Here is a 14,251-nt window from a genome sequence, read left to right on the forward strand (position 1 = left end):
TTAGCCGTATAGCCCCATTGACTCCCATTCAGTCTGCACTCGCTCGCGATCACCCCCAGTGGAATTCTAATGGAACTGCAACCAAAATCAATACAATGGGGCTGAATAGGGAGTGCCAAGGCTCTCCGTAGACGGGCTCTGGTAGCGTCTAAACACTGCCGGGAAGAAATAAGACGAGGAAGATGCAAGGCAAGATGAATGTAGAGCTGCTGGTCTCGTTGGCGTCGGAACATAAAGAACTATATGACAAACGCGACAGCGACTACAAAAATCTTGATAAAAGAGAACTGTTATGGAGTGGTATTAAGCGCCATCTAATGTCAGGGAATGAATTTGCATGTTCACTCGGCTCATCGTCAGCGAAAATCGCTTGGGTGTGAACACAAAAAACGCTGGCGAATAACGCGCGCCGACATTCGTCCCGGTGTGTACGGGCCTTGTGGTTGCTAGGGGTGTTGTGTAGTGATACAGAGAACCGTTGGGTGAAGCGGTTATATACTTGTTTTATCGTGAATAAACACAGCTATGGACCAATCAGAATCAAGGACTGAAACCGTTTAAAAAGCAAGCATAAAAAACTGCTAGGAGTCTTTCTGAAGTTCATCTTAATTTAATAATTATGAATGCTTAACACCAAAAGAGTAACATTCACCTGAGTTAACATGTAATGGAAAGTGAAGAGCTTTGGCTTGAACTCCAACTCATAAAAGAGCCCTCTCTTAATAAAGGGTTTAAGGCATTTGTATTTTAACTGGTTAACATTTTCCCTATAAACAAAGCATGACTGTTTAAGACCACAGTGACCAAGAAAACTGGGACAATTAGCATTAAGCAACTCAACTGCATGTATTTACTGTAACTTAAATGTGTTTTGTATATCAAGACAAAAGAACTAAAGCAATAAAACAAAAAAATAACGTTATGGAACACCTACATAATATAAAAATGCTGACATTTAAGACTGCATAATTCATACATTCACGAAACAAAGGTAATTTCAGAATATGCAGTTTTCCATACTTAGAAAAAATATAACTTATGTACAAAAAGCATCAAATCTTTTTGTTTCATCTCGTTTATGGTGATTAATACACGGAAGCATGATGGCTTGTAAGTAAGGTATTACAGATTAAAAAGATGACTATGATATCACTTTCACACAGTTTTTTTTTTATCTTTCTGTTTGTTGCGTTGTAACCCAATATATCCAGACGTCAAGTGGACCACTGAGTGATGCTTACCGTGACACACCACAATTTCAGTTCGGGGAATCGGTAAAAGAGGGGAAAAGAAAGCTGAAAAACTTGGATTCAGAATATACATGGGAGGGATGCAAAAAAGGCTGGCGTCTCAAAGAGGACGAGGTAAACGAGCACCTTTAAGGTGCACTATCACACCTCTTTCAGTCCCCTGTGAAACCATTTGTCATGGCTGTCGCTCACCGGAGGCTCCGCGCCTGAACCGCCGTTTTGATGCCTACAAACTGCAGTGCATTCATTCTTCCCAGTCAGATCTCTCAAAATGCTCACTGCACTCTCGCCACCCAAAGTGCATTAATAGCCATTGCTGTTCAGATTGATGGAGTGCAGATCTGTGACTTGCATGACGTTGATGCCACTGGGCTCTAACCGCGTGAACCCTTCGGATGACAGCGTGCCCATAGTAACTAGCGTCTGCTGGTCGGTGGTCATGTCGGCCGTGGCACAGGTGTCGGCCGAGCTCGCGGTCGTGACGGTGGTGTCGGCGGCGCTCACTGTGCCGGCGGATCCTTTCTTATTCATATGGGTCTTAATGTGCTTGGACAAGTGGTCGCTGCGCATGAACCGCTTGGGACACTCCGGGCACGAGAACTTCTTTTCACCTGTGAACAGACAAAGGGCAAGTTTAACCGTTTTGAATCAACTTGTTCATTATAAGAACCAGTGCAAAACCATGGTTTGTTTTGTTAAATAAAAGCATTAAAGTGGTCAGGAATATACAGTCAAACCAAAATATATTCAGACACCTTCAACATTTATCACATTATCACAGTTTATTCACTATAGTTTAGAGAATGGTACTAAAATATGAGCAGAACTCAGTTGATATTTGACTGGTTTTGTCCGTCCTTCTGTTAGACTGTCTCACACATGAATTATGTTGAATATCTGTCAGCTGTTAAATTTAACTACACAATTAGATAATACCAGTTTAGCTCAACCAATCACCAAGCAATGCTTCATTTTGTTCAGTCTGTGTGTAAAAAGAGCATTAGCAATTAAAGAAAACACACTTCAGAAAAACATGATCAGCTCAAAGTGTCCGAATCATTTTTGGTCCCAAATGTTTATAAATGTTACTGGTAGTCGCTGTATGAAGATTTATTTGGGTATAATATGTCACAGTTTACTGTATTTTGCTAAGTTAGTATGTTTTACTAGCCACTCGTAAAACATTAAAAAAATATATATCTGGTGTCTGAATAATTTTTGGTTTGACTGTATATATGCATTTATATTAGAGGTTGTTTAGCTATTAAAAAAAAAATATTACTGTAAGTTTCAGAACTCAAAAGTTCCTTGATAGTATTAAAAAATAATCTTTTATTGATACCAAGCTGCCAAACGACTCGTTATACACTTTTGGGTTTTTATTACCTGATGTCAGTTCACCTTTAGTGCTTAATCCTGTTCTGTACACACAAAGTTCAGTCGTTTACAGGAGTGACAACCGCACTCTACACCCGAATTAACTCCTGAAAAACTCAGGTAGTGCAAACACATTTACAAAAATACCATTAGGTGTCTAAAGCTCTAAACTGAAAAACTAGTTGTTAATGACGTATTTAAATGCACGTCTCTGTTGTGTACGCGTGCGGTGTGGCAAAACCAGAAGGAAAGAGGAACAAGCCTCGGCTCGTTCATGTTGCTAGATCTTCCTAGAAAAAACAAGCTAACAAGCCAATAATAAACCAAGATAAATGCAAATGCTTTATATTGAAAACAAGACCAAAATATCAGGATCTACACCTGCCTACTCAATTAACTCCATAAACTGGATCACTTCACGAGCCAAGCTCAAACAATAAGCCACAAAACACGTTTAACAATTTTAAATAATGACAGATAGTTTAGGGAGAGTTTTGGGAGAACTAACCCTTTAAATTGTCATAATATGTCAAAGTTTGACTGTTTTTACTGTATTTTTTAAGAAATGCAGCATAGGGGAGAAGAGATTTCTTTCAAAAAAAAAAAAATCTTAATTATTCCAAAATGACTGGTAGTATACATTTACAGATATACAGCATTTCCATGTTAAGAATGCACAGATGCAAAAAAAAAAAATGTTTTACCTAATAAAGACTTTATAACTGACTGTTTATTTGAATACTCATCAAGATGGACATTGATAATATTGTGTGTATTTGACCAATCAGGCAGCCGGGTTATCAAGAACACATATGCCTGTCAGACAGCGTGCAAGTACAGAAACGATTTCTTTCATGGCTTAATGAGGTTTTTTTTAATTACTATTTTTAATATCAAGCACATCCCCTGTTTCTTTATTGCAATAATGCATAAAAATGTATTTACATACAATAAACAAACAAAAAATACAGCACAATCTCTATTTACTTTCCCATGCCATTGAGAGATTTTCTGTCATTTGTGTGAGCTTTCCTAAGTTTGTCCAGCAGTCATACAGCAGGGGGCGCTGTTACAGACCTGCTGAAATAGCACAGCATCTCTGAATCCAAAAACAAGCGAAAATCCACGTAAACCAGAAAGAGATTTACATATTAACACAACAAAATATTCTAAGGGCTATGAAAGGTTTCTGAGTAAGATCAAAAAATACTGGCGGGCACTTTTGTAGTAAACGTTGGTGGGGAAAGTTAATTGACACAATATATATTGTCATACTGTCCAGCTTTCCACGCTCAGTTAAACATTCAAAACTGGGCTTGAACCGAAACGCACAGCAAACTTGAAGAGATCACACACCTGCTGTCAGGCTCATGTAAACTCACCCGTGTGTGTCCTCTTGTGTCTCTGCAGCTCATCAGAGCGTGTGAAGCGTTTCCCACAGAAGGACCAGGAACAAACGAAGGGTCTCTCTCCTGTGTGCCAGCGTAAGTGTGCCCGTAGATGAGATGTTTTCCCATAAACCTTGCCACAGCCAGGAATATGGCAGATGTGCTGTTTCTTCTTAGTGGGGTCATTGCTGCAATAAGAGGAGAAAAAAGGACACGTTTAGAAACTCAGCTGTAGTTTAAAGCTGCATATAAGGGATAATGTACAGTCAAGTCATTTAGAGAAGTCTCATTTATTTATAGAGAGCTTTATTTGTCTAGTTACTGTTGCCTTTCTATCAGCTGAAGCAGTCTGGCCATTCTCCTCTGACCTCTGGCCTATTTTCTCTTTTTCAGACCATTCTCTGTAAACCCTAGAGATGGTTGTGTGTGAAAACCCCAGTATATCAGCAGTTTCTGAAATACTCAGACCAGCCCGTCTGGCACCAACAACCCTGCGACGTTCAAAGTCACTTAAATCATCAGTTTTCCCCAGTCTGACGCTCAGTTTGAAATTCAGCAGATCGTCTTGACCACGTCTACATGCCTGAGGCCTGTTTACACCTGGCCGGATGGCTATCGGATCGTGAAAATGCCCTCCGAAACGCAATTGAACCTTTGCAGGGAGTTTGATTGACAGGCGATCTGACCAATCATAATCCGCCGAATTCGCCATTTTTGAGGCGGAGGAGGACGAAAAGTGCCATCATTGCAGCCTCCGCATATGCTTCAGTTATTGTGTGCGAGAGAGATCAGGACTGATAGGAGCATATTCTGTTTAAAATTTGGCTTTAATGAGGAGCAGGGGGTCCGAAACTTTAGGACGATCAAGCCAAACTTTGATATGTTTTATCAACGTGTGTCCACATTCCTCTCCTATGAAGACACGTTTCGTCAGGCCATTCCGTCCCTTTGCAGAGACGCGTTGGGGTTTCTCTCATCATTAAACCGCAGAGATAGCCTAATGCCTCAGAAAATCCGATCTGCCTGTTTACATGACAGTCGCATTGGCACATGTCTGATTTACATCGGATTTATTTCCACATATGAGCGAGGCCTGAAACCGATCTCGAAATATCCGAATGCATGCGTTTTTTTCCTGTTTACACTGTCATAGAACACATCGGATCTGTGTCATATGAGCGAAAAATCGGAATTGGGTCACATTTCACTGACAGTGTAAACGAGGCCTTAACTGCACTTTTCATGTTACCACAAACAATGATAAAAGTGAGGAGTTAAAGAGTCTGACATTGCTCATTACATTGGGTAAGTTATGTCAAAAGGGAGGCCCACTGTCTTAGACTTTGAAAACCCCTGTTATAAAAGTATTGTGTTAGCTTGAGTCGTACCGTCCCTCTCCGTCTTTGCAGTACGGGCAGGTGCAGGCTTCCCTGCGCGTGCGTCTGCTGGTGGTGGTCGGGCTGCTCTCCACATTCTCATCCATCACACTGTTGTCCTCCAGACCGTCTCCACCCGCAGCACTCACTTCACCTGCGGAACAAACGCTACACATCACACCTCTACACATGACAAACACACATTCAAATACAGCAACAAGACGCCAGGAAAATTACAGATGATTAACAAAACTGACAAATGTATGGGAACGGCTGCTGACAGTGAACAAACATTTGCTGGAACGTTGGTGCTGCAACTAGTAGTAAAGAGAAGATCGGTTCACGAGCACTACAGCGACCCGTCACGACACACTCGCACCAAAATTTCATAATAAAGAAAATTTGAAGGCTCACACTTTGTTTCATACTACAAATAATAATTGGTGAACTGTTCCCGCAAGAAAACAGGACAGACTAAAAGATTGATTTTCGGGATTTTAGACTCAATATAGGTTCATCAAAATGAAGATAAATTAAGTGCAAAGAGACGTGTAGTTTGTTATAACTAGGGATCAGAGGTCACGTTAACTGGAAATTTTAGCAGTGACAGAAATATCTGAAACCCGCCCGTCATTCTGATATTGTACACGTGATCTGATTGCAACTTACAACTGTAATTCTCACCCCGTCCACTTGGTGGTGAGCGCACTTTTGCGGTCAAGTTAATGGTCAACGAATGGCTTTTCTGAGTCACGTGACATTGTTTACACGCTGTTTATTGACGTCTTTCTGCGGTTGAAACACTGATTGAGCGATTACACGAGAGACATGATACGGATTTCGGTAAGTTGATCTTCAGCGTATTTTCTGCGTATGTTCATTCATGTTTTTTTGTTCTGTAACGTAGTAAAGAGGAATTAAGATACTCGCGTTACGCTTCGCTTGAACTGAGGCGCTAAAGTGATATCTTGCACCACATTACCGCCAAAACGCTATATACAGTTTGAATTTTGTGATAAAACTGACAGAATTTGAAAGCTGAGAATTTGTTTCATACCAAAAGTAACAATCAAAAAGCTTATTGCGATTTATTGGACAAACATTCATAATGGAACCTGAAAAGTGACCCACAGTCTGTTCAACTTTCTCTTAATAAACAAATAAATGCATAATCTACCCTATTGTCCTGTAAGGTTGTGAATAAAAATGAAAATGTGAACAAAAACAGAGCCTATTAAATGGCTTATTATCATTAAAATATGAAAATTAAAATGACGGGTAATAATAGATTACGTCAAAATGACGGACAATGTGGAAGTCTAACACAACCTCTGATTCTGGATGCACTCGGCCGAAAACTCATTTAAAACTAAATTATTTATTTATTATTTTAAATTAGCTTTTTTATAAATGTATATTAAGACTTTTTAATGAAATTCAATCATTTTAATGATACTGAGCCAATAAAATAACCACACTTATCGAAAGTAACACACTAAAATTGAACAGAAAATATGTACATTTTAAAGGTGCTGTATGTAACTTTTTTTATAAAATGAATCCTTTTTTTATTGCCCGTCTGTGAAGGGGTTGTAATCACACATTACATTGATCCACTTTTCGTGTTTTGCTATTACCTCTGAAGGCCAGTATTCCTATTTTTATGTGAAGTCTCCGGGTCGGATTTTCTGCGAAATCCACCGGATGTGACGTGCATGCGCGCTCCCGAGCCTACAGTCTATTGCAACTGCACTGCAGCTAACGACATGGAGTCTGATAACACCAAAAAACGACCTGCCTCCAGCACAACACAGACTCCAACACAAACTCCAAAAAAAAAAAAAAATATATATATATATATATATATATATATATATATCTGCTGAAGCTCGTCAGGCCAAACGTCAATCGGATCGACTCAGGACGAAAACACGGATCAACATCGGCAGAGCGTTTGAATTGTGGAGAGACCTCCGTTTTGAAATAGCAAGGTAAAATATAACATACATAAGACATGAAATGAATACAAAAGACTGTTCCATGATAACAAAAAGCAAGTGCTTTAGGATGTAACTTTTATTTTATGTTCTAGATCTACTGTCTAACGTCACTCATCCCACTACTATCATATTGTTTATAATACACATTTCCAGACATGTTCAGTACAGTAATATTACTTACTGTCTTATTGTTACACTGAAATTGTCCAGTCTAGTTGACTAACCGTTTTCGTTTTCATTCATTGACCTTATATTGACATTGCTGATTGTGAAAGATACACAAATAGTTAGTAAAATAATGCTAGATAACACCACATGTCGGCAAAATACAGTCAATGTAACGTTATCATGGTACGAGCATGGAGCATTAGTTCTACGTCAAGCTGATAAAAGTAGCCTATTATGGTAATGTTGCAGTGGGAGTTTACATGAGTTTCCAGCATGTTGTGTGATGCTTTCTCCGTTGTGTTGAAAAGTGTGGCCGCCGGTAGTGAGTTCGCGCTCTTGAGTTTGAGCACGCGCACGAGCACTGTTGTTGCAATCTGAAACATCACCGCTAGAGGCCGCTGGATCCTACATACAGCACCTTTAAATATCAATATAGATTCAGATCTATGCAACAGAATCAGATTTAACAGATTTATTTTTTGACAAATTATCCAAAACATATAGTCCTACAAAGCTATTATTATCAAAGCGTGAGCAGAGCGTAGCATGGAGTGGATCAGTGAACAAGAGGCTAACACTGTGGATCAGCGAACAAGAGTGTGCGCGTGTGTGTAAGACGCCTTCTGGTGTTCAGATGATTTGGCGTGTGTGTGTGTGTGTGTGTGTGTGTGAGTGTGAGTGTGAGTGTGTGACGCCCTCTGGCGTTCAGGAAGAGCAGCATTTACGACCGATCAGCTGTACTTCACTGACAAGCTGCACATAAAATAAATCGCAGCCTTTGCCAAATCGCGTGCGCTTTCATTGCGATTAATCGCGCAGCCCTAATAGAATAGAATAAAGCAAAGCAGACTAACCTGTTGTATTGGAGATGGTGATGGGAACCCCCTGCAGCTGATGCATCAGTCCTGCGCTGCCCAGCGTGTTCAAGTTGATGGTCTGAAGGCCAGAGAGCTGCATGGTCCCTGGTGTCCCCGCCTGCGCCAGCGTGATCTGGGCGTTAGCGGGGCTCTGCAGCTGAAGGGTCTGCCAGCTGACCTGGCCATTCGGACCCACGGTACGGATCAGGATGGGGCTTCCGTTCGCGATGGTCTGGATCTGAACATTTTGCACTCCATCCTGAGACAAAGTCTGTGTTGCGAACATCTGACCTCCGGCCGAGACCGAGCCGGGCTGAACGGTCTGCAGGACCTGCTGTGGCTGAATGAGAATCTGCGCTTGACACTGTTTCTGCCCGTCTCGATTATCAGACGCGACGGACATGTTCTGGAAGGGCTTTCCCGTGTCTCCTTTGCTACTCTGGGTTAGTGTTACGATGCCTGATGTGGCCGTACGTGTGCTGGTAGAAGTAGTGCAATACTCCACTGGAGCTGTAGACGACGTGCACTGGAGAAGCTGTTGAGATGTTCCTAAATTTCCTCCAGCGTTCGGATCACTTCCGGGTCCGACGGGCGTACCGGAGCTAACCGGGAGAAGAGTGATGTTAGCATTGAGAGGAACAGGCATGTTGGTGAGGAACTGTGTCTGACTGGGAAGCACGGTGCCACCCAGACTGATGTTCTGCAGAGGTATTGCTTGCTGGAAAAGGCCTGGGACGGTTAAGATGTTTCCAGCCCCAGTACCTCGGTTAGCGGGGGCAGCGATGAGCTGCTGGTTTCCATTAGGCGAGGACACGAGCTGAAACTGCCCGGATGCTGTGTTTGACGCATCCTGAGCCGTCTGAGCAAACTGGAGCTGCTGTCCATCTATAGTCTGAAACTGTGGGATCACCTGATACTGGATATTTGGCATCACACCAGAGAGGGCAGTGAGCACCTGTTGACTTTGTAGGTTTTGTGAGGACGCCATCACATACTGGGGTTGCAGCACGGCTCCAGTCTGTCTGCTTTTGTCCTCCGAGGGAGAGGTTGCGCTAGAGGAGCTGGTGGCAGCCTGAGAGCTTGCGGGTATGATGTGCCAGCCGTTGGAGGCATGTGTCAGATGAGGGTGCTGGAGCTCGATCTGTGTGTCCTGTGCCTGGCTTTGCCGTGTCTGTTGTTCCACAGTGTCGTTTTCATCAATCCGACTGCAGGTGGCAGCTAACAGCGCTAAAGGTGAAGGCTGCTGCGAGTCCTGGGGAGGTAAATGTGCTTTTGAGCCATTTAGGAGATCATTTTATTGCACGTTTAAAAAAAAAATAAAAATTAAAGTCACCTAGTTCAGTTTATTTATACATTTATCAAATCAAGCATTTTTTTTTTTTAAATGACAGAACTTCAATAATTACAAATAAAATGTTGTAACCATGTATGTAGAGCTGGGCGGTATGAAGGTATATATCATTTGCATCTATAATTTTTGACAAAGAGAAACAAAAAGCAAAAAAACAAGTGTTAAGGTTTTATGTTCAGAGGTAGAATGTTCTGCACACACATTAAGTCTTCTGAAAACATGGTATTGTTGTTTCTTTTACCTGTAAACGTAAAAGAATCGTTATTATCACGACATTCAAACAAGAAGAATTCAAGGTAAAATTGAGGTCCAACAAAGAATATTTAAATACATATTTTTTGTAAAACTTGAAGTCAGAATCCACTGGAGTTTCCCTCACCCCTTTTAAAGAAGGGCGTGTTAGAACTAAACTGATGGTTTGCTCAAGGCTGTTGATCTGCTGAATCTCAAACACTGCTATAACTTCTTGTTTTCCTGTATTCTGCTTCAGCTCTTTCCCTTGGTAAACTGTATGTATGTATATGTTAGTGTTTAGTCTAGTTAATAAAATCTTGTTCATGTCACACGTAAAGTTGTCCGAGTCCCTAATCATGCAGATCTTGACGACTTGCTCTTAGTAGTACTGTACAGTAAGAAAGACATTTCCCATACCCCGGAAATGTACATTTCTTGGAATTAATAAACAATTAACACTGAGTGTTCACGGGACAAACAGGTTAATTGATTGTAATATTAATTTACGACATTAAGTTTATTCTATTAACTGATCCAAATATTCATAATCAATGATAACAAGTTATGATTGATTAATATTTCTTTAGAGCTAATTTGCTACACAAACACAACAAACAATATAGTTACTTTTTTTTTTACAATGGTGCCTTGGATTTAACTGTGGTTATCATGATCCAAATTCTATGGAAGACCAATGGTTAATTTTAATCCTAACTCAAACAATTTATATTTTACACTATAAAAGTGAGGTTGATACAATTTTTAACAGATGTTACCAATTTTAATAATGAACAAATTTAATTCTGCATCCCAACTCAAGCTACTGCCACCGTCACTCAGCACGAGCTACTGTGCATTTCTAAGACACAAAACATGTTTGTCATGTTCGGCAAGTGTTGTCATGCTCTAAACAAGAATAGTCTGATGGTAAAACCACAATTAAGTCTGGTTTACTTTCACTCTGCCTTTAAACTTGTAAGAAATATAGATTTAACATTTACTGTGATAATTATCAATCTCGACTGATATGAAAGTTGATCGTGATCTTTTTTTGCCCATGTCACCCAGCCCTATTCAGACTAACTCCTTGCTTAGCAACACTGTCTTCAAGCTGTTGCTCTGCCATGACAGTTGCTGACCTGAAAGAGAAAACTGACCATTAAAAGACGACAAATCCCTCCGCATAGCACTGCGCGTCAACTCTGGGAACTTGCACTGCATGAATTACGGTGTGATGCATTTTTAAAGTGCGCCGCCGCACAAAATCGAGCTCTGGTAAGTAGCTGGAAACATCTGCATTCACATGCTTTCAGAAATTGTGTGTGAGTGTAACTGATGATTGCGCTTCTCAAAAGCATCGTAAGCCCAGATCGTAGAACCATTGGGTCTTTAAGGCTAAATTCACACTGCGAGCCTTAATGCTCAATTCTGATTTATTGCTCAGATTTTTTTTGTATATCTGTTGAAATTGTAGTTTTAAATGTGGCCAATATCAGATTCCAGTGCAAACAGATCATGGCCCTGAACTGACCCGCATTCGCGGAAGCCAGCGGATTTATACGCAGAAAGATGAGGATGCGCAAAAAAAGAGAGCAGAGTTTTTAAACATTTATGATACAATCCCTCATGTTTGGCTTGTACATATGAAGAGTTCAGATGCTAAAACCTCTAAATGCCATCTGAAATTTCCTCCTAGAATGATCATTTTTATGAAGCTCGTATATTTAAGTTCAATAATTTCACTTAAATGGCTATGAAAATTACCTATTAATTGCCATTTAAGTGAAATTATTGAACTGAAATATACGAGCTTGATAAAAATGATCATTCTAGAAGAAAATTTCAGATGGCATTCAGAGGTTTTTGCATCTGAACTCTTCATATAGAGCTGTCACTGTAATACTAATGAGCTGACACATCCTTTCGCAACGGTCTTGAAACGTCAAGTATGTAAAATCTTTGAAGTGACTGCCATGAGACCAGGATTGTGATAATTGAGTGACGTAAAATTCGCATGAATTCTAACATGTCTGTTCAGACTGAGGTGGCATTGGAAATCAGCCCAACATATGGAAGTGGCACAAACCAGAACTGAAAAGATCAGATTCCATGTGGTTTGTGCTGTTCACAAGGTCAGGAGAGACACAGATCTGAGTCACATGTGAGCAAAAAAATAAAATAAAAAAATCGGATTTGTGTCACATTTTCCTGCAGTCTGAAAGATCACCTTGGCTCACAATGCTTTTGAGAAACACAGCCCTGATCGCACCTCCAATCACAGAGCAGAAGCATTGCTTTTGTTTTACTTTCAGTGACAGTTTTAAAGTAGATTCTCCTTCCTGGTCCACCCATTTCCCTCCCACAATCCACCGTGAGCCTTCACAGCAGGAAGTGGCAGATATTCATTACTTCACAATCAGACCTGCCTACATTTACAAACTCAGTCACAACTGCATAATATAGAGGACAGACACAGTTATTACAAGCGAGCAAACACAGCTAACTCCAAAGTGAACAGTTATAATGCTGTGAAACACACGAGAGCAAACTTGAGCACTTACTTGAGGCGTGCTGGAGCTTCTCTTCTGAATGAAGCTCGTGTCGTTCTCCACCAGCGCGGCCATTTGATTCTGCTGTTGATCTGACACACAGTCAACATAAACAAACTCAGTGCAAACTCATCAAAGCTGCATGTGTCTTTATCGAGTGTGTTCACGGATCATCCGAGGAGTTAGCCGAAGAGTCCTGACACGCGTCCAGAGGCCATACTCCTTTACTAACACAACTTTAATACTCATTCGCCAAACCGTCATCATAATCGCCTACGTCCATTCGCTAGCTTTCGTGATCTTATAAGCGTTGTTTATCATCGCTCGTGTTATATAACTCAATGTAGGTCGCTGTAATGATCAACTCAACTTCCAAACTTAGCAAACAAGCTGAAGATTACGGTCACTCACTTTAGAAAAAAACTAAAATCCACCAAATTCACGACGAACTCATTCAGACGGCTCGTATTAGCTATTACGAGGTGACCGTTGCTGTTTACGATCACTTGCGAACAACATGATTTAGTGTTTTGGGCGAATCGATGTCAGTGTTGGACAACATAACTTACATATCGCATTAAAATCCATCAAGTACAGTTGTCCTTCGTGATGATTAAAGCTGATGAACACACTCAGATAGTATAAAATGAACTCACCGCTCATAATGTGTGAAGGCGCGAGTTTTTCACGCTTCTTTAAGTCTGTCATGAACTCTCAAACAACTCAACCAAACTTGATGAACAGAAAGGACGGAGTCAGTCAAAGCGGCGGGGGCGATGGACCAATCAAGAAACGATTCGGTTTCTCTCGGCCAATAGGATTCTTTGCTTTAACCGTTGTCATTTTGACGTTTAGAGATACTTTCTTATCATCTCGCTTCTGTGCAAGTATGTATGAGACAGTACTATGAGCTACCACAAAACAATAGCAAAGAGTAGCACAGGCAGGCTTAAAACAAATATAAGATACCGTATTCATAAATTATTAAGGGGAGAATATAAAAAATAAATTAACTAATAATAACAACAACAATCAACAGTATCAAATAACAAAAATATTTCAATTTAAACAAATAATTATAATTACAACAATGGTAATAAAATAATCATAACAAAAATAATTACAATAAGTTAAAAAAAAATTACAGGAGATAATAGATACTTTGTTTTTCTTTCTTTTTTGTCATCTAGTAATACTTTCCCAATTTCAGACATGCCATCATCATCATCATCATCAGTATATATGGAATATTATTTTTTGCCACTAAAATCACTGGATTGAAAATATCTTTGTCTATGTGTGTCAAGTGTATCATATCACAGTACCTAACAGCATACAATAATTTGGTTATGATCTAATAGATTTGAACTAGGACCTCTTTATCTGCAGTCTACCACTGAGCTATACCTATAATGAAAGTTCAATACCTCTTAAACCTTTTTTTGTGAAAAATATAATAAAATTAATTCCCATGCTATGCGATTCATAATAGTCCTTTACAATTGTTCCTTGTTAGACTGTACGAACATGATTCCTGATGTAAGCCATGTCACACTGTAAGATCTCAGTCATTAATGTCAGACTGTACGACAGTCAAGACACGGTAAAACGGACGCACTCAAGAAAACTTGTCTGGAGTTTTACATCATCAATCAATGATACGTACGTTCACAGTGAGCTGCATTACACGCAGGATTGAAA

The 14,251-nt window shown here is 40.2% G+C and overlaps 1 protein-coding gene across 6 annotated transcripts; it reads right to left on the reverse strand.

Moving 5' to 3' along the window:
• Positions 1 to 559: 559 nt before the first annotated feature.
• On the reverse strand, positions 560 to 13,311 carry sp1 (sp1 transcription factor). Of its 6 annotated transcripts, none has more exons than XM_081358438.1 (7): positions 13,207 to 13,311; positions 12,563 to 12,642; positions 9,840 to 9,884; positions 8,414 to 9,668; positions 5,404 to 5,545; positions 4,010 to 4,203; positions 560 to 1,861 (listed from the first exon to the last, which is right to left on the reverse strand). In XM_081358438.1, exons 1-7 carry the CDS (start codon positions 13,256 to 13,258, stop codon positions 1,554 to 1,556), a joined length of 2,076 nt encoding a protein of 691 aa, XP_081214564.1. In that variant the 5' UTR covers positions 13,259 to 13,311; the 3' UTR covers positions 560 to 1,553. The 6 variants fall into 6 exon arrangements, with proteins under 6 accessions (XP_081214564.1, XP_081214565.1, XP_081214567.1 ...); XM_081358439.1 differs by having other exon boundaries at positions 13,120 to 13,307; XM_081358441.1 differs by having other exon boundaries at positions 596 to 1,861; positions 12,563 to 12,634.
• Between the last annotated feature and the right edge of the window lie 940 nt (positions 13,312 to 14,251).

The sequence above is a fragment of the Scardinius erythrophthalmus genome (genome assembly GCF_964197995.2).
Source record: "Scardinius erythrophthalmus genome assembly, chromosome: 25".
Taxonomy (NCBI): Eukaryota; Metazoa; Chordata; class Actinopteri; order Cypriniformes; family Leuciscidae; genus Scardinius; species Scardinius erythrophthalmus.